The following is a 23,308-nucleotide window of genomic DNA, read 5'->3' as shown; positions in this document are numbered from 1 at the left end:
GCAGGCCGGGAGGTGCTCGTGCCTGTGTCCTGGGAGGGGGATTGCATCTGAGTGGCAGGTTGGGGCACAGGGAGAGAGGCAGTGGTGCGACCCGGAGGCGGTGAACGGCCTTTGTCCCACCTTGTGGGGTGCTTGGCCATCATATGCCTGCGCATGCTGGTGGTGGTGAAGCTGGTAGTGGTGGCTCCCCGGCTGATCTTGGTGCGACATAGGTTGCACACCAGTGTTCGTCGGTCGTCCGTGCTCTCACTGAAAAACATCCACACCTTTGAACACCTAGCCCTCTGCACGGAGGCTTGCAGCGAGGGGGTGCTTTGGGAAACACTTGGGGGATTCTTCGCTCTGGCCCTGCCTCTACCCCTGGCCACCCCACTGCCTCTTCCAACCTGTCCTGCTGCTGCACTTGCCTCCCCCTCTGAAGACCTGTCCCGAGCAAACCAGGTGGGGTCAGTCACCTCATCGTCCAGCTGCTCTTCCTCCGAATCCTCTGTGCGCTCCTCCCTCGGACTTACTGCCCTTACTACTACCTCACTGACAGAAAACTGTGTCTCATCATCATCATCCTCCTCACCCACTGAAAGCTCTTGAGACAGTTACCGGAAGTCCCCAGCCTCATCACCCGGACCCCGGGAACTGTCCAAAGGTTGGGAATCGGTCATGACAAACTCCTCAGGTGAGAGAGGAACCGTTTTTTCCCACTCATGACAGGGACCCGAGAACAGTTCCTGGGAGTCTGTCTGCTCACAGGAATATGTCATTTTCATGGAGTGAGGAGGCTGGGGGGAAGGAGGAGCAGCCAGAGGATTCAGAGTTGCAGTCCCTAGGCTGGGAGTAGTGGACTGTGTAGAAGACTGAGTGGTCAATACATTGCTGTACACCTTTTCTGCCATCCACGACAGGACCTGCTCGCACTGCTCTGTTTATAATAAAGGTCTACCACGTGGGCCCATAAATTGTGATATGTAGCTGGGGACCCCAGAAACTTGCCTCTCTCCTAATCCCTCAGCAGCCGGCTGTGAATCACTACGTCCAAGAACTCGGCCTGTGCCCACACCCTCACTTGGACCTCTGCGTCCTCGACCCTTACCCCTACTCCTCATCATGGCGGATTAATAATAGAGCAGGCGCTAAATAAATTACCCCCCTGTACAGCACTGACAACCGAGCCTTAATTCACCGCACACAGAGACTTGTAGATAGCGGAGGCTCTATCCTATGACTTGTGTCTTGCGCTGATACCTAGGAGTCATTTACTGCTCGCAGAGACTTGTAGATTATAGAGGCTGTGTGGAGGGGGAGAAGACTCTAAAGCCAGTGGATAGTGCTGGTAACTGCGGCTATCTCAACCCCACCAAGGAAAGGGTATTGTGAGAGGCTCTGCACAGCGGGAGGGCTGAAATACTTTGCAGTGGCCCCGGTAATATTACAGTACTGTTTAGCGGTGAGACTTCTGTCTAATGCACTGCAGACACAGAACGGTATAAATGGGGTAGTTCGGAGCAGGCTAGGAATTATTTGAGTGCAGTTTCACGGTGAGAGCTGGTTGTACGGCACTGCAGGCTGAGAACGCTATTACTGACAGGCTGGGAACAGGCCTAGGCCCTAGATGCGTAATACAAAAATGGATGCACTACAACTCCCAGCAGGCCCCAAGTAAAATGCACACGGTCAGACGTAGCCCAACGAAGGAGCTTTGGAGTTTTTGCACGGAGGATACGGACTGTATAGTGTATATAACTTTCCCTATAGAAGTGGCTGTGCCCCAACACTCTGTCTAATTCACTGCAGACACAGAACGGTATAAACGAAGTCGTTCGCAGCAGGCTAGGAATTATTTGAGTGCACTTTCACGGTGAGAGCGGTATTGTACAGCACTGCAGCCTGAAAAAACTATTACTGACAGGCTGGGAACAGGCTTAGATGCGTAATACAAAAAATGGATGCACTACAACTCCCAGCCAGCCACAACAGTAATGCACACGGTGAGATGTAGACCTAAGAAGGACCGTTGGGGTTCTTGTAGACAGGATCCTACACTAACACTGTCCCTATCTCAGCAGCACTTTCCCTAATCTCTGCCAGTGAGAAGGTACAGGCTCATAATATGGAAGAATCTGTCACAAAATGGCCGCTAGATACAAAATGGAGCATTATAATATATAAATAAGCTTGTGCGTAGTGAAACAATAATTCAAGCAGAAATAGCTTTAGAGCATGAGATACGATACAATGTTTAATGATTTGTTTCTTTTCTTCCGAGAACCAAGCCTGGTACAATCGTTATCAGAAGAGACTCCCCCACGCCCTGAGCTCTGGGAAAAGAACGAATCACGCTAATAAGATGCTACGACCATCCAAACTCACAAGGGAGGACGAGATAACGCCGGGAGGAATAAACATTAGAAGGACATTTCATATATATATATTCTCACACTATGCTGTAATGTTTTTCTAAGCCAATGAGATTAAGGCCGTGACTAATGACGCATTCCTTTCCTGTATTGGAACTATACCAAGTCAATAAACATCCAGTGTACGCGCGCCTTAAGCAGAGTGAGCTGTATATCTGCCGCGGCTCAACTCTACGTATCTGTGGGAACTGATAACTATCTTTGTGTAGTTTTTGGCCTCCTTGATGCATCCAGCTACGAACTAATTTGGAACCCAAGGCCTAAAAGGTTATGTGACTGTGTAGCGGTCCTTCACAACTGGTGTAGTCGGCAGGATTTATTGATTGACGCTGATGATAACCATTGAACTACGACACAGACCTGGATTGATGATATCAGCCGTGCCAAAGTCAGAGGACTGATCACCCTTATACAGCGCGGTGAGTCAATATATACATATATATGATGTCTACCGTGGTCTGTTTTGGTACGTTTGATTGTAGTCTGTACTGCGGTCAGTCATTATTTCAATGTACAATTGTTAAGCTGTCATCAATAGATGTTGTTACCTCAGGACTTGGGTACTCTTAAGTGACACCGAGGGACAGAATCTGTAATTTTGACTATATACATATATATGTGTTTTCATTGTGGGTCCATTAGAACTGGCTGTTTAACTGTACAGGGCATTTTGGCTGTTTAACTGTACATGGCATTTTGTGGGTCCATTAGGACTGGCTGTATAACTGTATCGAACATAGAAGTCTGTGAACACTACGTCATCGAGGACAGGGCATTTAGACGTGGAAGTCTTTGAACACTACGTCTTGTTGTAGAAGTTATTTGGCGCGGAAGTCTTTGAACACTACGTCTTGTTGTATCGTACGTAATATGTTGAAGTTCTTTAAGAAGAAGACTACTGATCTGGGTCTTCAGGATCCTGTCCACTTGGTGTCATGTAGAGCAGGCAAGGAGTATGTGAAGAAGGTTAAGACGTTATGTGAGATAGTGGGTATGCCGCTGGTGGCAGGTTACAACCTGGATTGTGGTCAGAAATGTAAGTGTAGAGGGTCACTGAATGATGCTGGTTTATTGAAAGACGCTAAAATGTGGCATAAGGTTTCTGTACAGTTGAAAACAGAAGGTTATGAGGAAGTTGAATGGATTGAAGTACATGTAAAGTCTTACAAGTACCGTAAGCCTGTCAGACCGCCTCCATACGAGGGCTCTGATAAGACTGATGATATTCCACATTGGACGTGCACAAGGTGTGGAATTCAAAACCCAAAACCCAAAACTGTCCCGAGTGAGAAGGAGTTGAAAATGCAGAACATGTGGAGTTATCAGAAGGTGCCAGTATATGTGTTATTTATGAGTCTAAATGCAGGGAGTAGTTCATATTCAAACATACAGCCGTTTTACAAAGGTGGGGGCTGTCGGAGAAGGCTTGAAAAGTGTGTTAGCTGATAATGAAGGAATTTTGGTTAATAGACGATTGCTCAAGTTTGCAGAGAAAAATGTTTCAGTAAGTGACGTAAAGTTGAAGTAAGAAAGTTGCAGTTACAAGATGGCGATTATTCATATGCTTTGAGTTGAAGATAAAGGAAGGCAGCCCTTCTTCACCATCTGAGGGCACCGCCCCGGCCGTGTCATGAATTATGTTTTTCTCCCTTTGCCCTGCCCCTAGATGGCCGTGTTGTTATTAGGGCCAATACCAGTCGGTATATCTTGATACGTGTCTAGTATGTAGTATTCCTGGACCCTCCAGTTGTCCATTCCTCATAAGTCAGATACTGCTGAGAAGAAAGGTCACTATAGGTGCTAGGATTGCAAACGGCAGTAGAAAAGCTTACAGAACGAAGGAGAGGGTCAATACGTCATTATATATATGTGTGTGTGTATATAAGAATAGATAAAGGGTTAACACTTGATCTGTGAAAAGCCGCAGCTGCAAGTCTTCCCCCCACTTGTCTCCAACCCCCCTCCCTTTGTTTTTGTCTTTGTCTAACTTTTCAAGGCCAAGTAATTAGTGTGGAGAACTTGAAAGTAGCTTTAAGTAGCTTAGTTGCTTTAATACAATAGAACCCGTAATGAATCCAGTGAATCATACTGTCTTAAAAATAGGAAAGGTAGGAATTCTAAGGTATATTTTTGCTGTTCTTTGTGTAAATGTCAGTTCTGTGATTGGTTGGACGTGTGTGTAATTGCTAAATGTGTGTTCCTTTTATGGGAAATATTAGTGATGAAGTGGTTGTTGTGGAATCTGGTATACATCTCTAGTATTACAAACAGTTCAAGTTTGACTGATTCCAGGGTGGGGTGGGAGTGATTGAATGCATTTGTTTGCAAGATGAGGACAGTTGCATCATACGTGTTACATCCTGTGTGAACTCTTACTAACATTTGAATGAGAGAGACAGACTTGACCGCATGAACGGATGACAGTTAATGACCCGTGTTCGGACTGTGATGAATGTAAAATGTGTGATGCAGATATTGACTGAGGATAGAAGTGTTTTTTTCTCCCTCTGCATGGGACTTTGCTTGTTTGTGATGTGGATGCGCAGACTGTGGAGTTTGAATGAAAGTGTGAAGAAAGATGTGATCGGCCAGTATCGAAGGGGTGGAGCTGGATAATGTAAAAGTACGTAATGGGTCATCCCTCTCTTGTTTACAAAGGAGGGGGTGAGGATCTTGAGCAGCTAGTAAAAGTTTTTTGTTTCCTCAAATTTGATGAGACATTACAGGCAGGATCAGACTAATAATGAATTTGCTTGAAGAATATCACATTTCAAATATTAATAGGTGTTTGTAGATTATTCTGCCCTGTTGTAATTCATGTCTCTGTTACTGGCACTGATATCTTACAGGCCTTATCTGCATCCATCAAATTCTCACCGGATGGATCGGTACGGGTTGAGACCTCAGGTGCCGGTTCAGAAGAGTTTTGTAAACTAACTGCCCCAACAAACACCCCTCTTTTTTCCAGTCCAGAAAAGACGCTAAAGGGTCAGCCAGGCACCTACCACATGTAGGCGCTGTGTGCTGATGAGGTGTCAGTCAGCCATCTACCACATGTAGGCGCTGTGTGCTGATGAGGTGTCAGTCAGCCATCTACCACATGTAGGCGCTGTGTGCTGATGAGGTGTCAGCCAGACATCTACCACATGTAGGCGCTGTGTGCTGATGAGGTGTCAGCCAGACATCTACCACATGTAGGCGCTGTGTGCTGATGAGGTGTCCGCTAGACATCTACCACATGTAGGTGCTGTGTGCTGATGATTTGGAAGCCTGCCAACAAGTCACAATTTCACTGTTAATTTTTCTTGCAGAAAATGTCTGTAAAGCTTCTAAAGACAAACTCCAGTTCTGCAGAACAAAGGTTGTTCTCCTGGGTCATTGCATAGCCCAAGGCACTAGACATCTGACAGAGGAACGAAAGGCTGCTGTCCAGGCCATACCTGTACTTACATCCGTTGCCAAACTCCGCACATTTCTGGGCCTTGTTTCATACTGCCGCCCATGGATCCACTCAGTTTCCTCTCTTATGCAACCACTCTATGACTGTCTTTCAATCATTCTTTTCTCTCTCACCCCTGAAGCTCAATTCTCAGCTCTCTAGCCTTGGGTATTGCCAACTAAACTTCACCCTTTACTCTTTTCTGTACTGAACTTTCAGGCCATGTGACGACAGTATTGACACAAAAGCACGGAGGACAACCACGGCCACTTGGATACTACTCCATGAGGCTGGATCCAGTGGCTCGAGGAGCTCCCTCATGTGTTTGTGCGGTGGCAGCAGTACGGGCAATGGTTGACAAATCTTCTGAGTTGGTATTGGACTACCCCCTAGTGGTCTTCACCCCTCATGACATTCAGAGCATACTCACGCAAGTACAACCCAAGCACTTATTTCTGGCCTGTCAAATCCGGCTACAATGTGCTCTTTTCATTCTTTTCAATGTTGTACCATTTTGAACCAGTATCCTGGTTCAAAGGGGGGGAGGAGAAGGCATAGGTGATCTAGGTATTGCAGATCAGCCATTTAAAAAAAAAATTTTCCAGCAAAGGTTCTGATCTATTTTAAATAGAGTACCAGCATGATTATCTAGCAGTGATGCAACAAGAAAATTTAAGTTTTAAAAGGTTACTGAAGCCCCTGTTAACAATGCATATTTTGAGTTGTTTTTTTATAGATGGTCCCAGGGTGAGGATGGACGACTCCACATCGAATATGCAGTGATCACAACAAGATGTCCTAAAAGCAGAAGCTCTGCCTCCGCATGTCTCAGCACAAGAAGCGGAACTGAAGGCCCTCACTGAGGCGTGTAGAGTGGCAGAAGCAGGACAGCCAATTAAGAATGGTGCAGCGGTGCAGAGTCTCATGGAAGCCCTACTTCTACCTGACAAAGTGGAGAGCTAACACCGATTTCAACACCGGAGAAGCAAGAGGCAACGCTATCGCAGACCACACAGCAAAGACAACGGCCCTCAAGCCGTGGAAGAAAAGAAGAATTTGACAAAAATCTTGGACATTGACAAAACTTTGGACATTGATAAATACTTGGACATTGATATGCTAAGGACTTTACAGTTACAAGCCAGCAAGGAAGAAAAAGACAAATGGACTTAATATGGGAGCAGCAGAAACAGGACAGTGTATGGCGAACAGTCTACAGAACTTGCCTACCACAGTCCCTGTGCCCCATGATGGCCCAGCTGACGCACGCAAAGACGCACCTCTCAAAGCAGCAATGATGTCGACACCTGAACAAGGACGGGTGGCTCCTGGGCTTTCTGTAGCTGCTGCATCATTTGTCCAATTTTGCATAATCTATGCCATAAACAACAGGGCAGAAGTAAATTTGCCACATAACACTTGCAGGGGCCACTCTACTCATTTCAGGGATTGCAAATTGGCTACACTCAGCTCCCACTTGTTGGGAAGTATGAATATGTGCTTATTGTTGTTGATTTCTTTTCAGGTTGGAGGCCTACCCTGTTACCAAAGTAAATAAGCAGGTAACCGCACAGAAGCTCATGAATGAGGTAATCCGCAGATACGGGGTACCGGAAGTGATTGAGTCAACAAAGGTACACACTTCACAGGTGAAATAATGCAACACATCATGTCTGCTCTGAGTATATCCCAGGCCTTTCACACACCCTACCATCCACGGAGTAGTGGGAAAGTAGATACAAAAGGCAATGAAGAAAACGGGCAAATTTTGAATTGAGTGTCTTCCATTAGTTCTTTCCCAGGAGGGTACATGCCACAGTAGCTGAGTTTGGGAAATGATTCTCTTGTTAATTTTGTCATAGGTCTCTCTAAGGAATTGTCAATAACGCATTCTGAAACCTGAAGCCAGGTGACAGGGTCTATGTGAAAAAGTTTGAGAGAGAAACCCGGTTTGAAGGTCCCTACCAGGTGTTGCTCACCACCCCAACTGCAGTCAAGCTCGAAAGAAAGCCCACTTGGATCCACACCTCGCACGGCAAAAAGGCCCTGGGTCCCGGAGCATAGAACTCATGATCCTGCATATCCTTTACAGGCTATGGGCAGGGTTGGGGACCTGGGCGGAAGTGGCTGTCACAGTGACATTGTGGTACAATTCCTCTAACACACACAAGTAGCCACATACACCTTTGACTACTGTACACTAGCCCCCTGTTTCAGGGATCAGAACAAATTAATAGAATCAATAAGACTACACTGAGGGTGAGAACCCAACACCGCATCGGGCTAAGAGAGAAATAGATGCTCCAGGTAGCAGTTTTTATCCACATGTGTATATATAGATGCAATAAGAGTGCCAAAGGGGGTGCCAGATGAGTTCAAGGCCAGACCCCAGGCAATGGCTATATGCCTATAATACAACAGAGCGATTTGTCCCCTAATGGAGCTGTCTCAGCAGAAGCAGGGATGACCATTCTAGTCTCCCAGCCCTTAGAATAGAGTAGCATGTGTGTTGTAGATCCCTTCTGTGTCTATTAGGTCTTTGCGTTTAGTTAGTTAGGATTAGTCATCGGGGAAGGGATTAGCCCTTGAACAGCTGACCAACAATGATAGGTAGGGCATAGATCATAAGTTAGAAATAGGGAAGTCAAACCTTACCCCGCCCTGTAGAAATTATAAGGTATTGTTTATTTTGAGACAGTTTCTAGGGGGGATTGAGAAGGTACAGTCTCAAAATGACCGCTAGATACAAAATGGAGCATTATAATATATAAATAAGCTTGTGCGTAGTGAAACAATAATTCAAGCAGAAATAACTTTAGAGCATGAGATTCGGTACAATGTTTAATGATTTGTTTCTTTTCTTCCAAGAACCAAGCCTGGTACAATCGTTATTAGAAGAGACTTCCCCACGCCCCGAGGTTTGGAAAAAAAGAACGAATCGTGCTAATAAGACGCTCCGTCCATCCAAACTGACAAGGGAGGACGAGATAACGTCCGGGAGGCATAAACATTAGAAGGACATTTCATATATATATATATATATATTCTCACACTATGCTGTAATGTTTTTCTAAGCCAATGAGATTAATGCCGTGACTAATGACACATTCCTTTCCTGTATTAGAACTATACCAAGTCAATAAACATTCAGTGTACGCGCGCCTTAAGCAGAGTGAGCTGTATATCTGCCGCGGCTCAACTCTACGTATCTGTGGGAACTGATAACTATCTTTGTGTAGTTTTTGGCCTCCTTGATGCATCCAGGTACGAACTAATTTGGAACCCAAGGCCTGAAAGGTTATGTGACTGTGTAGCGGTCCTTAGCACCAGCGTGTGTCTGAGGCGAGCCGCGGGCGGGACTGCTTTAAATACTCGGCGTTCACTTGATCTCGCCAGCCACTCACTGCAGGGGTGTGGGATAGGGCTGGCACGTCACAGGAGAAAGTGGTAATGCATTCCCTGCATGTCTATTGGCCAGAAAATGGCGCTAAACATGTGGGGAAGGAAATGGAATTTACTCGAGTACCGCGTGGTGCTCATCTCGAGTAATTTGCATCTCGAGCACCCTAATGCTCGAATGAGCATCAAGCTCGGACGAGTGTGCTCGCTCATCTTTACACACGGGAGCTAAGCTGTATTCATGCAGGTGCTCTGCAAGTCACAGTACAGAGGCTAAGTTCATGTTCTGCATGTAGAAAATGTTTTTTTTTTTTTTATATCAATCGGTCCCCTTTGTTGAGCCAGCAATGGATCAAGATCCAAACAATAGCAGCTCTCAGCAGGACTCGGACTTGCATTCCGAAAGGGGCCCAACAACAGTTAAGCGCAAGGGACCCTGATCGGCACATGCAGCTCATTCTCCAGCTGTGAGAGACTGCAGAGCGCAAGGCAGAACGCGAAGCTGCAGAGTGCAAAGCCGAGAGTGAAGCTGCAGAGTGCAAGGCCAAGCGCGAGGCTACGGAGCGAGAGTATGAGGCTGCAGAGTGAGAGCGCAAAGCTGCAGAATGCCAGGCAGAGAAAGAGGCTGCAGCTACAGAATGTCACGCAGAAAACCAGCTGCAAGTAGTAGAGTTCCACGCACGGAATCCAACACCAGAGACACATGAGTGCAGCGACACGAGGACCACGTGACCCCGGCAAGAACATTTCCCTGTCCTAGAGAAAGACAAGCACCTGGACAATGTTCTGAGGGGGTTTGAAAAGGTCTGCCGCCAGTACCAGCCGCCCACCGAGCAATGGGCTGGGAACTTGACCCCAGGGCTCAAGGGGAAGGCCTGGAGGTGCTTACCGAAATTTCCCAGAGCAGGATGATGACTATGAGGTTATCAAAGCAGCCCTGATCCAGGAATTCAACCTCAGTCTGGAGTTGTACCACCAGAAGTTCTAGGAGCTGCAGCATGGGTCCAAGGACAGCCTTGTGCACCTGCTGGGTCAATAGTGGACTGCCCTCCAGTAATGGATCAAGGAGCAATCTATCACCTAGTTTGAAAACCTGGAAGATATGGTGCTGATGGAGCAGTTCCTGGAGACTTGTACAGCCAACAGTCGCCGAAGGGACAAAAGGTTTCAATAATGACTTATGAAAAACCCTATGAACCCTCCATGTGGCTGGCAAATCAAGTTAATAAGCAAGCGTATTTACTACACGTATGATGATAAAGGGACCCACGTAACGTGGCGCCAGTTCAAAGACGGAACCTTCAATTTGAGATTTCTAGAAGACAAATATACCTTCTGTCCCATCCTGTAAGGTTCAGATACTGACAGACTCCTCCCACTACGCAACTGCATACGAGCCCCCGTTGCTTCCAGATTCTTCTGTACTTCTTTTCATACCCCCTGCAGCGCATCTGTTGTGACATCAGCTGCAGGACAGGCAGACAGAGTAGGGATCGCTGTAAGAAAGCGAGGATGCTGACCATATACGCAAAGGAATGGAGATACCCCAGTGGAAGAACAAGTACGCTTGTTTAGTGCAAACTCTGCCAATGGCAGGAATTTCGCCCACTGATGAGCCTTTTCGCTAGCAAACAACCGTAAATATTGCACTAAATCCTGGTTCTTCCGCTCAGCCTGACCATTAGTTTGCGGGTGGAATGCTGACGAGAAGGAAAGCGACGTTCCCAGGTTTCTACAGAAGGCTCACCAAAATTGCACAACAAACTGAACCCCGCGATCAGATACCGATGTTCTCAGGAACCCCATGTAGACAAATGATTTCTTTTACAAAAATCTTGGAAAATTCTATTGCAGAAGGAAGCTTCTTTAACGCCACAAAATGTGCCATCTTTGAGAAACGGTCTACAACAACTAGGATGGTGGTGAACTTCTGAGACTCAGGTAGATCAGTGATAAAATCTACCAATAACTGCGACCACGGATGAGAAGGCACCGGTAATGGTCTCAGAGGCCCCTCCGAACGACGACGACAACTTTTACTGCGTGCACAGACAAAGCATCCCTTAACAAAATCGCGGATCTCCCGAGACATACCTGGCCACCAGTAGAGTCTAGTACAAAGATCCAGAGTCCCCTGAACCCCCGGATGACCTGTGAGAACAGATGAGTGAGACTCTTCAATGACTCTGAGACGCAAGGTCTCTGGCACAAACCATCTGCCCTCCGGCACCCCCAAGGGAGTGTCCTGCTGACAATTTTGCAGATGAGGAACGAGATCAGATTTTACAGCTTCCACCACCACCCCAGGTGCCAGGATATTCTCGGGAGCCACTGTCTCACTTTCCGGGGAACTGAAACTGCGTAAGAGGGCGTCCTCCTTCACGTTCTTCTCCCCTGGAATATATGTAATGACAAGGTTAAACCTGGCGAAAAGCAACACCCACCTGGCCTGACGAGCTGTGAGTCTATTAGCATTGGCGAGATATACAAAGTTTTTATGATCAGTATACACGGTAATGGAATGCCTTGCCCCCTCAAGATGGTGACGCCACTCTTCCAGAGACCACTTAATCAGCAATAATTCACGATTACCCACGTCGTAGTTACGTTCCGCTGAACTGAACTTCCGCGAGAAGAACGCACATGGACTATACCCAGATCTCCCGCTGACTTCCTGAGACAATATAGCCCCGCCCCCACCTCAGACACATCTACCTCAATGAAGAACGGTCGCCGCGCGTCAGGCTGTACTAGCATCGGGGCAGCAGTAAACGCCCTTTTGAGACGACTAAAAGCCTCTAGGACCTCTGGCGATCATCTTACCAAGTCGGCCCCCTTCTTGGTAAGATCGGTCAGGGGTTGAGCAATAACAGAATAATTCTTAATGAATCTACGGTAGAAATTTGCGAAACCTAAAAACCTCTGAAGAGCTTTCAGGTTATCCGGTCTGACCCATTGAGAGATTGCTGCCACTTTATCAGACTCCATTTGAATCTCCGTGGGTGAAATCACATAACCAAGGAAAGACACTTGTTTAGTACCAAAAATGCATTTCTCCAACTTGACAAAAAGTTGGTGCTCACACACACGGGTCAGAAGCATCCTCAGGTGCCGCACATGTGAGTCCCAGTCTGGGGAGTACATCAGAATGTCATCGAGATATAGGACCAAAAATACCCCCAGGAAGTCGTGGAAGACCGCATTCATAAATACCTGGAACACAGCGGGGACATTACAAAGTCCGAAGGGCATGACCAGACATTCAAAATGTCCGAACCAGGTGTTGAAAGCGGTCTTCCACTCATCTCCCTTTCGGATGCAAATTAAATTGTAAGCCCCCCTCAACTCCAATTTGGAAAACCAATGGGCCCCTACCACCTGATTCAATAAGTTAGGGGTCAGGGGCAAGGAGCACTGGTTCTTCACTGTAATTTTATTCAAAGCCTGATAATCCACACAAGGCCTCAATGTCTCATCCTTCTTCTCTACAAAGAAGAGACCTGCCCCGGCAGGGGACCTGGATGGCCTGATATGTCATTTGGCCAGAGACTCCAAAATATAGGACTGAAGGGCTTCATGCTCACGCTCAGACAAATTGAAAATGGCTCCCATAGGGATGGGACTGTCAGGGATCAAATCAATACCACAGTCCCACTCCCTATGGGGGGGCAAATCTCAGACAGTTTCTTGGAAAATGCGTCATGAAAATCAGACAAATACTCAGGAATAAGTATGGTATCTGCTGAACACATGGATATAGTAGCTAAGTGACTATGACAGAACAACCCCCAATGTGTCAATTCCCGAGTGGACCAATCAAATAGGGGATTGTGCAGTGCCAACCAGGGCATACCAAGCACTACATCAACGGACATCCTTTCCATTACCAAGAACGACAGATTCTCAGAATGGAGAACATCCACAGTGAACTGTAACATGGGAGTCCTCTATTGTACAACCCCTGCAGACAGAGGGGTAGAATCAATACTAGTGAAGCGTATGAGAATCTTTAATGCAGATAATTCAGTCATCAGAGGTCTGACAAAACTTAAACTAATAAAATTGGCGTCAGACCCCGAATCAATAAAAGCTTGACCGGACCGAGTAAAATTCTGGAAGCCAATCTGACAAGGCACCAACAACTTTGGGAGTACCTGTGATCCTAGGCAATCCTCCCAAAAATCGCCTAGGATCTGAAGTTCTTCCGCCGGTTCAGACAGATGTTGTAGACGCTTGTGAGGACAGGCCGCTACACGATGTCTGGCTTTCCCACAATAGAGGCAGAGGCGATGAGTAATCCGGAACCGTCGCCGTTCTTCGGAACTTAGGTGATCCACTTCCATAGGCTCAGCACCAGAAGTTGGCATGGGAGAAGGGGGAGAGGATTCTCACCCTCAGTGTAGTCTTCATATTGCACATTTGATTATATTAATTTGTTCTGAAACAGGGGGCTAGTGTACAGTAGTCAAAGGTGTGGGTTAGAGGAATTGTACCACATTATAGCATGTAAAGGATGTGCAGGATCATGAGTTTTTGCAGTGCGAATTGTGGATCCAAGTGGGCTTTCCTTCGAGCTTGACTGCAGTTGGGGTGGTGAGCAACATCTGGTAGGGACCTTCAAACCGGGTTTCTCTCTCAAACTTTTTCACATAGACCCTGGCACCTGGTTTCAGATTGTGACACTCATCTGTAGGACCAGGGAGGAAAGCAGAGACTGCAGAATGCATTATTGACAATTCCTTGGAGAGACCTATGACAAAATTAACAAGAAAATCATTCCCCAAACTCAACTACTGTGGCATGTACCCTCCGGAGAAAAAGAAAAACTAATGGGAGACACTCAATTCAAAATTTACCCATTTTTTTTTTCATTGCCTTTTGGATCTACTTTCCCACTACTCCGCGGATGGTAGGGTGTGTGAAAAGCCTTGGATATACCCAGAGCAGACATGATGTGTTGTATTATTTCACCTGTGAAGTGTGTACCTTTGTTTGACTCAATCACTTCCAGTGCCCCATCTCTGCAGATTACCTCATTCATGAGCTTCTGTGTGGTTACCTGCTTATTTACTTTGGTAACAGGGTAGGTCTCTTCAACCTGGAAAGAAATCAACAACAACAAGCACATATTCATACTTCCCAACAAGTGGGTGCTGAGTGTAGCCAATTTGCAATCCCTGAAATGGGTAGAGTGGCCCCGGCAAGTGTGATGTGGCAAATTTTACTTCTGCCCTGTTGCTTTACGGCAAAGATCATGCAAAATTGGACAAATGATGCAGCAGCTACAGAAAACCCAGGAGCCACCCGTCCTCGTTCAAGCGTCGACATCCTTGCTGCTCTGATAGGTGTGTCTTTCCGTGCATCAGCTGGGCCATCATGGGGCACAGGGACCGTGGTAGGTAAGCTCTGTTGACTGTTCGCCATACGCTGTCCTGTTTCTGCTGCTCCCATATTTAGTCCATTTGTCTTTTTCTTCCTTGCTGGCTTGTAACTGTAAAGTCCTTAGCATATCAAAGTCCAAAGTTTTTATCAAAGTCCAAAGTTATTGTTAAATTCTTCTTTTCTTCCACGGCTTCAGGGCCGCTGCCTTTGCTGTGTGGTCTGTGATGGCGTTGCCTCTTGTTTCTCCGGTGTAGGAATTGGTGTGAGCTTTCCATTTTGTCAGGTAGAAGTAGGGCCTCCGTGAGACTCTGCACCGCTGCATCATTCTTAATTGGCTGTCCTTAATTGGCAGTTTTTTATGCTTTTATACCTATATGCAAGTTCTATTCAATGCTAAAATGAGAAAAACGTTTAATCTGTCGCCTTACATCAGATATTCCAAAGGCCTTGCAAGGCGAAGACAAAATGTATCTTAAACACCGCAAGGAGGAACCGGATACGAAGGCCGCATGATTGGCTGTTTTCCCAGAAGCGCCGTATCTGGGAAAGCGACTGTTCAACTACGTATATGATTATCACTGTCTCAGGCGGAAATGCGGACTTCACATATATGGTTATGCGGTGGATTTGAGCCAATGAGACCATTACCCATTCCTAGTGATGTGACCAAAGGGTATAAGAGCCCATGTAATCTGTAATAAAGTGCGCAGTTATGTCCCCGTGTGAGGAACTATACCAGACCTCCGTGTGTGGTGTCTCCTCTTTACCGCCGGAAGCAGGGCATTAGGGTGGGCCTGATTGGTGCTGTACGCAGAATTTCCCTGATATAAGGCCTGTAAGATGTTAGCACCAATAACAGAGACATGAGTTACATCAGGGAAATTTCCAGTACAGCACCAATCAGGCCCACCCCAATGCCCCGCTGCCGGCGGTAAAGAAGAGACACCACACACGGAGGTCTGATATAGTTCCTCACACGGGGACATAGCTGCGCACTTTATTACAGATTACATGGGGTCTTATACCCTTTGGTCACATCACTAGGAATGGGTAATGGTCTCATTGGCTCAAATTCCCTGCATAACCATATATGTGAAGTCCGCATTTCCGCCTGAGGCAGTGATAGTTATATACGTAGTTAAACAGTCGTTATCTAGATACGGCGCTTCTGGGAAAAGAGCCAAGCACACGGCCTTCGTATCCGGTTCTTCCTTGCGGTGTTCAAGATACATTTTGTCTTCGCCTTGCAAGGCCTTTGGAATATCTGATGTAAGGCGACAGATTAAGTTTTTCTCATTTTAGAATTGAATAGAACTTGCATATAGGTATAAAAGCATAAAAAACATATGGTAATATATACATATACCCTCACACTTGGATTGGCTGGAGAGGGGGTTGTTTGTAGTGTTTTTGATATATTTGAAGTCAGAGAGAAGAGTTATATTTCACAAGTAGGGTTTATTCAGTGATCATTACAGTAATAAGTAAGGTTCATGGAGACAATTCAGGGTCGCTGCTCTGGAAGTAAGCCAGGATCTTCTCTTCTTCCTTCTATCCACAATACTTTTCATACATAGATACCGCTTACAAGTCACCTCAGCTACATAGTTTTGGATCTGCAAAATACCAGGCTGATTCCAGCCATCAGTAATCCCTTATTGGATGGATAAGGTCTCTGGATAACGGATGCATTATATTGTTATTGATCATAATCTGGTTTCTTTGTAAGAATTCTGTCATGAGTTTCAAAATTTGATTCCATTATAAAACATTTTCCACATAAAGAAGATCAAAACAGTATCTCTCGCATGACGTCTCTGATGTAGGACAAGCCCTGAGTGATGTACACGATCATTTTCCCCACTCTGAACATGTATACAGCCTCCCTACTGTGTGGTTTCTCTCATGTCTGACAAGATCTGATTTACTTGAAACACAATTCCCACATTCTGAGCATGAATGTGACTTCTCTCCTGTGCGAGTTTCTGTTTCTCTTCTCTGTGTTTTTTCTGATGTAGATTAAAACCTGCTTTGTTTACATAAGGCGTCCCACATTCTGCACACGTATACGTCTCCTCTCCTGTGTAAGTTTTTGTGCAAATTGGCATTTTACTTTTCATGTGAGTTTTGTGATGATCTATAAGTTTTCCTTTAGTTATAAAACATTTCCCACATTCTGAACATGAATACGGCTTCTCTCCTGTGTGAATTCTCTTATGTTTAACAAGATCTGATTGATTTGTAAAGCATTTCCCACATTCTGAACAAGAAAAAGGTTTTTCTCCTGTGTGAATTCTCTCATGTATAATAAGGGTGGCTTTACTTCTAAAACATCTCTTGCAGTCTGAACATGAATATGGCTTCTCTCCTGTGTGAACTCTCTTGTGCGCAGTAAGTAGTGATTTACTTGCAAAACATCTTCCACATTCTGGACATGAATATGGCTTCTCCCCTGTGTGAATTCTCTCATGTATAATAAGGCTTGCTTTACTTCTAAAGCATCTCCCACATTCAGAACATGTAAATCGTTTTGCTCCTGTGTGAATTATTCTTTCTTTAAGAATACCTGAGTTCTTTGTAGACTGTTTTCCACATTCACCACATTGAAGCCTTTTCCCCTCATCCTGACCGGCACTTGTGGTAACCATCTGTGATTGGTCAGGAGAAGGTTCCTCATAATTAGGGGGATTATATGATGGATCTGTACTGTGAAGTCCTGGAGGTACATTAAGGGGAATGAGGTTTTCTCCTGAGGAGTGCTGCGCGATATCTTCATCTTCTGCTTTATAATGTACCGATAACATGAAGTTTCCCTCAGAGGTCTCACCGGGATTGTCTGTGAGGAATAAAACTCACATCACAAATTTATCACATTCGTATTAGGATGGAAACACACATGTAGTAGCTTTGTCTATTCAGACTGCATCAAGAGGTGGATCCTGCTGGGAGTCCTTCCTTTATGTGTCCTGTTACTATCAGAACTGGTAACTACAAAACAGTGTAACCACTTCCTGACCGCAGAACGTAAAAATACATCAAGCAGTCACACATAGTGGATGATGCAGCATCAAGAGCTATCCAGAGGGGAATACCTGCAAGCCCATGCAGCAATAGCCCCACCAGGGCACAACTGCCGAGTGCCAATGGCTTACCATGGCAACACAGAGAAGACTGCTTAGTCTGCCCTGCATGGGTTCATCCTCCACATTCTCATCAGAGTGTGAAGCAGGGCAGCCTGTTAACCCTTCCCTTGCTGCTATCAACATAGACAGCGGAGGCTCAGCACTCAATGTTAGACCTTTAGCTGTTAGTAGAAACCAGCATCCGGGCATTTAGAGTGTCGGGACAGAAGACAAAAGACAGTGGCATATAACAAGTACAGAGACCAAGCCCAATACAAGACAGGACCCATAGAAGAGTCGGGGAGGATTTCTATATATTCCCGGCCCTTCCTGAACACAACACAGTGTATCACCGCCTAAGGAGTTACTAGAGCGCTAAGGAACAACCAAACCTTAAGGACCCCCCAACTCATCATCACCTACCTGCAGGAACGTCCTCCTCCACTTCACTCTTCCACGGGTGATCGCCCCTCATCCTCTCTTCTTCTACCTCCACTTTAATATCATCTTCACCCTGATGTGTCATATAGAATAACTAGCTGATATACCCGGCTTCGCCCCAGTTAATTTGGTACTGGTGTTTATCTGGTGTTCACACGGAAAATCTTATGAAGTCGTGGTTACTTTAGAGATACCGGGAAAAAAATAGGTTCACTATTTTGCATGGTTCTTTGCATGACCCTGGAAACACCATGGGAGGTAACCATGCAACGTTTCCTTTATATAAAATTACATCGGGAAGTGAGAGAATTAGATTACATACATAAAATTTGGACGCTAATTCTTTTGCGCTTAGAATTGAATAATCGAGTTGGGACCCATTAACTTTTCCTATTTTGGAGATAATCAATGCTCGTGCCAAATTTCATGTTTACGACACCAGGAAGTTGGAGAATTAGTGCGAGTCAGTCAGTCAATGAGTTAGTGAGTCAGTGAATCAGTCAGTCAGTGAGTTAGTGAGTCAGTGAGGGCTTTCGTCTTTATATATTAAGATTCACTACAATATGGCGGAGCAGCGGGAAATCTAACAGACCGCCGAAATCTATGTCTGCAGGGGGAAAGAGCTCCACCCCCTCTATAGAGCAGGACCAGAGAGCTCCAGCCCCTATATAGAGCAGGACCAGAGAGCTCCACCCCCTATACGCAGCAGGACTAGTAAGCTCCGCCCCCTATACGCAGCAGGCCCAGTAAGCTCCGCCCCCTATACGCAGCAGGCCCGCTAAGCTCCGCCCCTATACGCAGCAGGCCCGCTAAGCTCCGCCCCCTATACGCAGCAGGCCCGCTAAGCTCCGCCCCCTATACGCAGCAGGCCCAGTGAGCTCCGCCCCCTATACGCAGCAGGACCAGTGAGCTCCGCCCCCTATACGCAGCAGGCCCAGTGAGCTCCGCCCCCTATACGCAGCAGGCCCAGTGAGCTCCGCCCCCTATACGCAGCAGGCCCAGTGAGCTCCGCCCCCTATACGCAGCAGGACCAGTGAGCTCCGCCCCCTATACGCAGCAGGACCAGTGAGCTCCGCCCCCTATACGCAGCAGGACCAGTGAGCTCCGCCCCCTATACACAGCAGGACCAGTGAGCTCCGCCCCCTATACACAGCAGGACCAGTGAGCTCCGCCCCCTATACACAGCAGGACCAGTGAGCTCCGCCCCCTATACACAGCAGGACCAGTGAGCTCCGCCCCCTATACACAGCAGGACCAGTGAGCTCTGCCCCCTATACACAGCAGGACCAGTGAGCTCTGTCTCCTATATACAGCAGGGCCAGTGAGCTCTGTCTCCTATATACAGCAGGACCAGTGAGCTCTGCCCCCTATACACAGCAGGACCAGTGAGCTCTGCCCCCTATACACAGCAGGACCAGTGAGCTCTGCCCCCTATACACAGCAGGACCAGTGAGCTCTGTCTCCTATATACAGCAGGACCAGTGAGCTCTGCCCCCTATACACAGCAGGACCAGTGAGCTCTGCCCCCTATACACAGCAGGACCAGTGAGCTCTGCCTCCTATACACAGCAGGACCAGTGAGCTCTGTCTCCTATACACAGCAGGGCCAGTGAGCTCTGCCTCCTATATACAGCAGGACCAGTGAGCTCTGCCTCCTATATACAGCAGGACCAGTGAGCTCTGCCTCCAATATACAGCAGGACCAGTGAGCTCCACCCTCTATATAGATGTACTAGAGGGCTCAGCACCATCTACCTGCTGGTTCTCCATGACATCTTCCTCTGGAAAGTCCTGGGAATACGGAGGACGGGGACATCTCTCTGGGGGGTTTCTCCTCCCGGCTCCATCTGTGGAGACACACAGTGATGGAATATATTATACATCCAATGATGGGAGAAAGTACACGACCTCATACCTCCCGCCTCTTACCTAGTGGCCCCGCCACCAGCATGGCGGCCGCGTACACATCCCTCTACATACTCCCACTCCTCTTACCTGGTGACCCCGCCTCCAGCATGGCGGCCGCGTACACATCCCTCTACATACTCCCACTCCTCTTACCTGGTGACCCCGCCTCCAGCATGGCGGCCCCGTACACATCCCTCTACATCCCCCCACTCCTCTTACCTGGTGACCCCGCCTCCAGCATGGCGGCCCCGTACACATCCCGCCGGCCCTCTACATACTCCCACTCCTCTTACCTGGTGACCCCGCCTCCAGCATGGCGGCCCCGTACACATCCCGCCGGCCCTCTACATACTTCCACTCCTCTTACCTGGTGACCCCGCCTCCAGCATGGCGGCCGCGTACACATTCCGCCGGCCCTCTACATACTCCCACTTCTCTTACCTGGTGACCCCGCCTCCAGCATGGCGGCCCCGTACACATCCCGCCGGCCCTCTACATACTCCCACTCCTCTTACCTGGTGGCCCCGCCTCCAGCATGGCGGCCCCGTACACATCCCGCCGGCCCTCTACATACTCCCACTCCTCCATGGAGAAATAGACGGCCACATCCTGACACCTTATAGGAACCTGACAACACAATATCCAGTCATCAGCCAGAGCCCCCCGCTAGAATGTCCCCCCACATTCCCCGCAGTCACCTCTCCTGTCAGCAGCTCCGTCATCTTGTTGGTGAGTTCTAGAAGCTTCTGGATCAGGGAGTGAGGATGGATGATGGGAGTCGCTGTCTTCTTCACTGCTGTGTACTCCTGTGGATGGAGGGAGACGCTCAGGGATGGCACAAATACAAGACAGATGGGAGGAATGGAGGGAAGTTCACCTCTCCGGTCAGCAGGTAGATGATCTCCCAGGTGACGGCTAATATCCTTCCACTCATCTCCATGCCATCCATCCTTGGTGGGAGAAGACAGAGAGGTCACATGTCTGCAGCACCCTGCTGTATATCCTGGGATACTGGCTGATAAAAGCGAGAACAAACACTATTGCGACATTACTGTACTGATTATAATATTATATATGTCTCTTCTGTTGTTCACATAGAAAACACACACACACAGAGGGGAGGTAGATTCTCCTCAGCGTATATCCACACAGAGGGGAGGTGGGTTCTCCTCAGCGTATATCCACACAGAGGGGAGGTGGGTTCTCCTCAGCGTATATCCACACAGAGGGGAGGTGGGTTCTCCTCAGCGTATATCCACACAGAGGGGAGGTGGGTTCTCCTCAGCGTATATCCACACAGAGGGGAGGTGGGTTCTCCTCAGCGTATATCCACACAGAGGGGAGGTGGGTTCTCCTCAGCGTATATCCACACAGAGGGGAGGTGGGTTCTCCTCAGCGTATATCCACACAGAGGGGAGGTGGGTTCTCCTCAGCGTATATCCACACAGAGGGGAGGTGGGTTCTCCTCAGCGTATATCCACACAGAGGGGAGGTGGGTTCTCCTCAGCGTATATCCACACAGAGGGGAGGTGGGTTCTCCTCAGCGTATATCCACACAGAGGGGAGGTGGGTTCTCCTCAGCGTATATCCACACAGAGGGGAGGTGGGTTCTCCTCAGCGTATATCCACACAGAGGGGAGGTGGGTTCTCCTCAGCGTATATCCACACAGAGGGGAGGTGGGTTCTCCTCAGCGTATATCCACACAGAGGGGAGGTGGGCTCTCCTCAGCGTATATCCACACAGAGGGGAGGTGGGCTCTCCTCAGCGTATATCCACACAGAGGGGAGGTGGGCTCTCCTCAGCGTATATCCACACAGAGGGGAGGTGGGTTCTCCTCAGCGTATATCCACACAGAGGGGAGGTGGGTTCTCCTCAGCGTATATCCACACAGAGGGGAGGTGGGTTCTCCTCAGCGTATATCCACACAGAGGGGAGGTGGGTTCTCCTCAGCGTATATCCACACAGAGGGGAGGTGGGTTCTCCTCAGCGTATATCCACACAGAGGGGAGGTGGGTTCTCCTCAGCGTATATCCACACAGAGGGGAGGTGGGTTCTCCTCAGCGTATATCCACACAGAGGGGAGGTGGGTTCTCCTCAGCGTATATCCACACAGAGGGGAGGTGGGTTCTCCTCAGCGTATATCCACACAGAGGGGAGGTGGGTTCTCCTCAGCGTATATCCACACAGAGGGGAGGTGGGTTCTCCTCAGCGTATATCCACACAGAGGGGAGGTGGGTTCTCCTCAGCGTATATCCACACAGAGGGGAGGTGGGTTCTCCTCAGCGTATATCCACACAGAGGGGAGGTGGGTTCTCCTCAGCGTATATCCACACAGAGGGGAGGTGGGTTCTCCTCAGCGTATATCCACACAGAGGGGAGGTGGGTTCTCCTCAGCGTATATCCACACAGAGGGGAGGTGGGCTCTCCTCAGCGTATATCCACACAGAGGGGAGGTGGGCTCTCCTCAGCGTATATCCACACAGAGGGGAGGTGGGCTCTCCTCAGCGTATATCCACACAGAGGGGAGGTGGGTTCTCCTCAGCGTATATCCACACAGAGGGGAGGTGGGTTCTCCTCAGCGTATATCCACACAGAGGGGAGGTGGGTTCTCCTCAGCGTATATCCACACAGAGGGGAGGTGGGTTCTCCTCAGCGTATATCCACACAGAGGGGAGGTGGGTTCTCCTCAGCGTATATCCACACAGAGGGGAGGTGGGTTCTCCTCAGCGTATATCCACACAGAGGGGAGGTGGGTTCTCCTCAGCGTATATCCACACAGAGGGGAGGTGGGTTCTCCTCAGCGTATATCCACACAGAGGGGAGGTGGGTTCTCCTCAGCGTATATCCACACAGAGGGGAGGTGGGTTCTCCTCAGCGTATATCCACACAGAGGGGAGGTGGGTTCTCCTCAGCGTATATCCACACAGAGGGGAGGTGGGTTCTCCTCAGCGTATATCCACACAGAGGGGAGGTGGGTTCTCCTCAGCGTATATCCACACAGAGGGGAGGTGGGTTCTCCTCAGCGTATATCCACACAGAGGGGAGGTGGGTTCTCCTCAGCGTATATCCACACAGAGGGGAGGTGGGTTCTCCTCAGCGTATATCCACACAGAGGGGAGGTGGGTTCTCCTCAGCGTATATCCACACAGAGGGGAGGTGGGTTCTCCTCAGCGTATATCCACACAGAGGGGAGGTGGGTTCTCCT

General features: G+C 48.1%; 2 protein-coding genes across 3 annotated transcripts in view; both read right to left on the bottom strand.

Annotated features, from left to right (window-relative positions):
- LOC136618030 (gastrula zinc finger protein XlCGF66.1-like) overlaps positions 1–23,308 on the bottom strand; it is a 461,032-nt gene that overhangs the window by 230,269 nt on the left and 207,455 nt on the right. The gene's annotated exons all lie outside the window — the stretch shown is intronic.
- LOC136617590 (gastrula zinc finger protein XlCGF17.1-like) lies at positions 15,913–21,111 on the bottom strand. Of its 2 annotated transcripts, XM_066594271.1 has the most exons (6): positions 20,980–21,111; positions 20,801–20,908; positions 20,618–20,729; positions 19,950–20,041; positions 18,177–18,267; positions 15,914–17,467 (listed from the first exon to the last, which is right to left on the bottom strand). In XM_066594271.1, the coding sequence occupies exons 1-6, from the start codon at positions 21,049–21,051 to the stop codon at positions 16,518–16,520; spliced, it is 1,425 nt and encodes a 474-aa protein (XP_066450368.1). In that variant the 5' UTR covers positions 21,052–21,111; the 3' UTR covers positions 15,914–16,517. The 2 variants fall into 2 exon arrangements, with proteins under 2 accessions (XP_066450369.1, XP_066450368.1); XM_066594272.1 differs by lacking the exons at positions 18,177–18,267; positions 20,801–20,908; positions 20,980–21,111 and having other exon boundaries at positions 15,913–17,467; positions 20,470–20,707.

This window comes from Eleutherodactylus coqui, chromosome 1 (genome assembly GCF_035609145.1).
Source record: "Eleutherodactylus coqui strain aEleCoq1 chromosome 1, aEleCoq1.hap1, whole genome shotgun sequence".
Lineage (NCBI taxonomy): Eukaryota > Metazoa > Chordata > Amphibia > Anura > Eleutherodactylidae > Eleutherodactylus > Eleutherodactylus coqui.
The sequence above is the reverse complement of the archived record's forward strand: the minus strand, read 5'-3'. Positions and strand labels throughout refer to the sequence as shown.

Excerpts from the sequence above, each read along its gene's own strand:
- LOC136617590 (XM_066594271.1), bottom strand. The coding sequence starts at position 21,051 with ATGGATGGCATGGAGATGAGTGGAAGGATATTAGCCGTCACCTGGGAG. Across the intron at positions 18,268-19,949 it reads ATGTCATGGAGAACCAGCAG|GGTGAAGATGATATTAAAGT; the intron begins GTAGATGGTGCT and ends ATGACACATCAG. Across the intron at positions 17,468-18,176 it reads GGAGGAGGACGTTCCTGCAG|ACAATCCCGGTGAGACCTCT; the intron begins GTAGGTGATGAT and ends TATTCCTCACAG.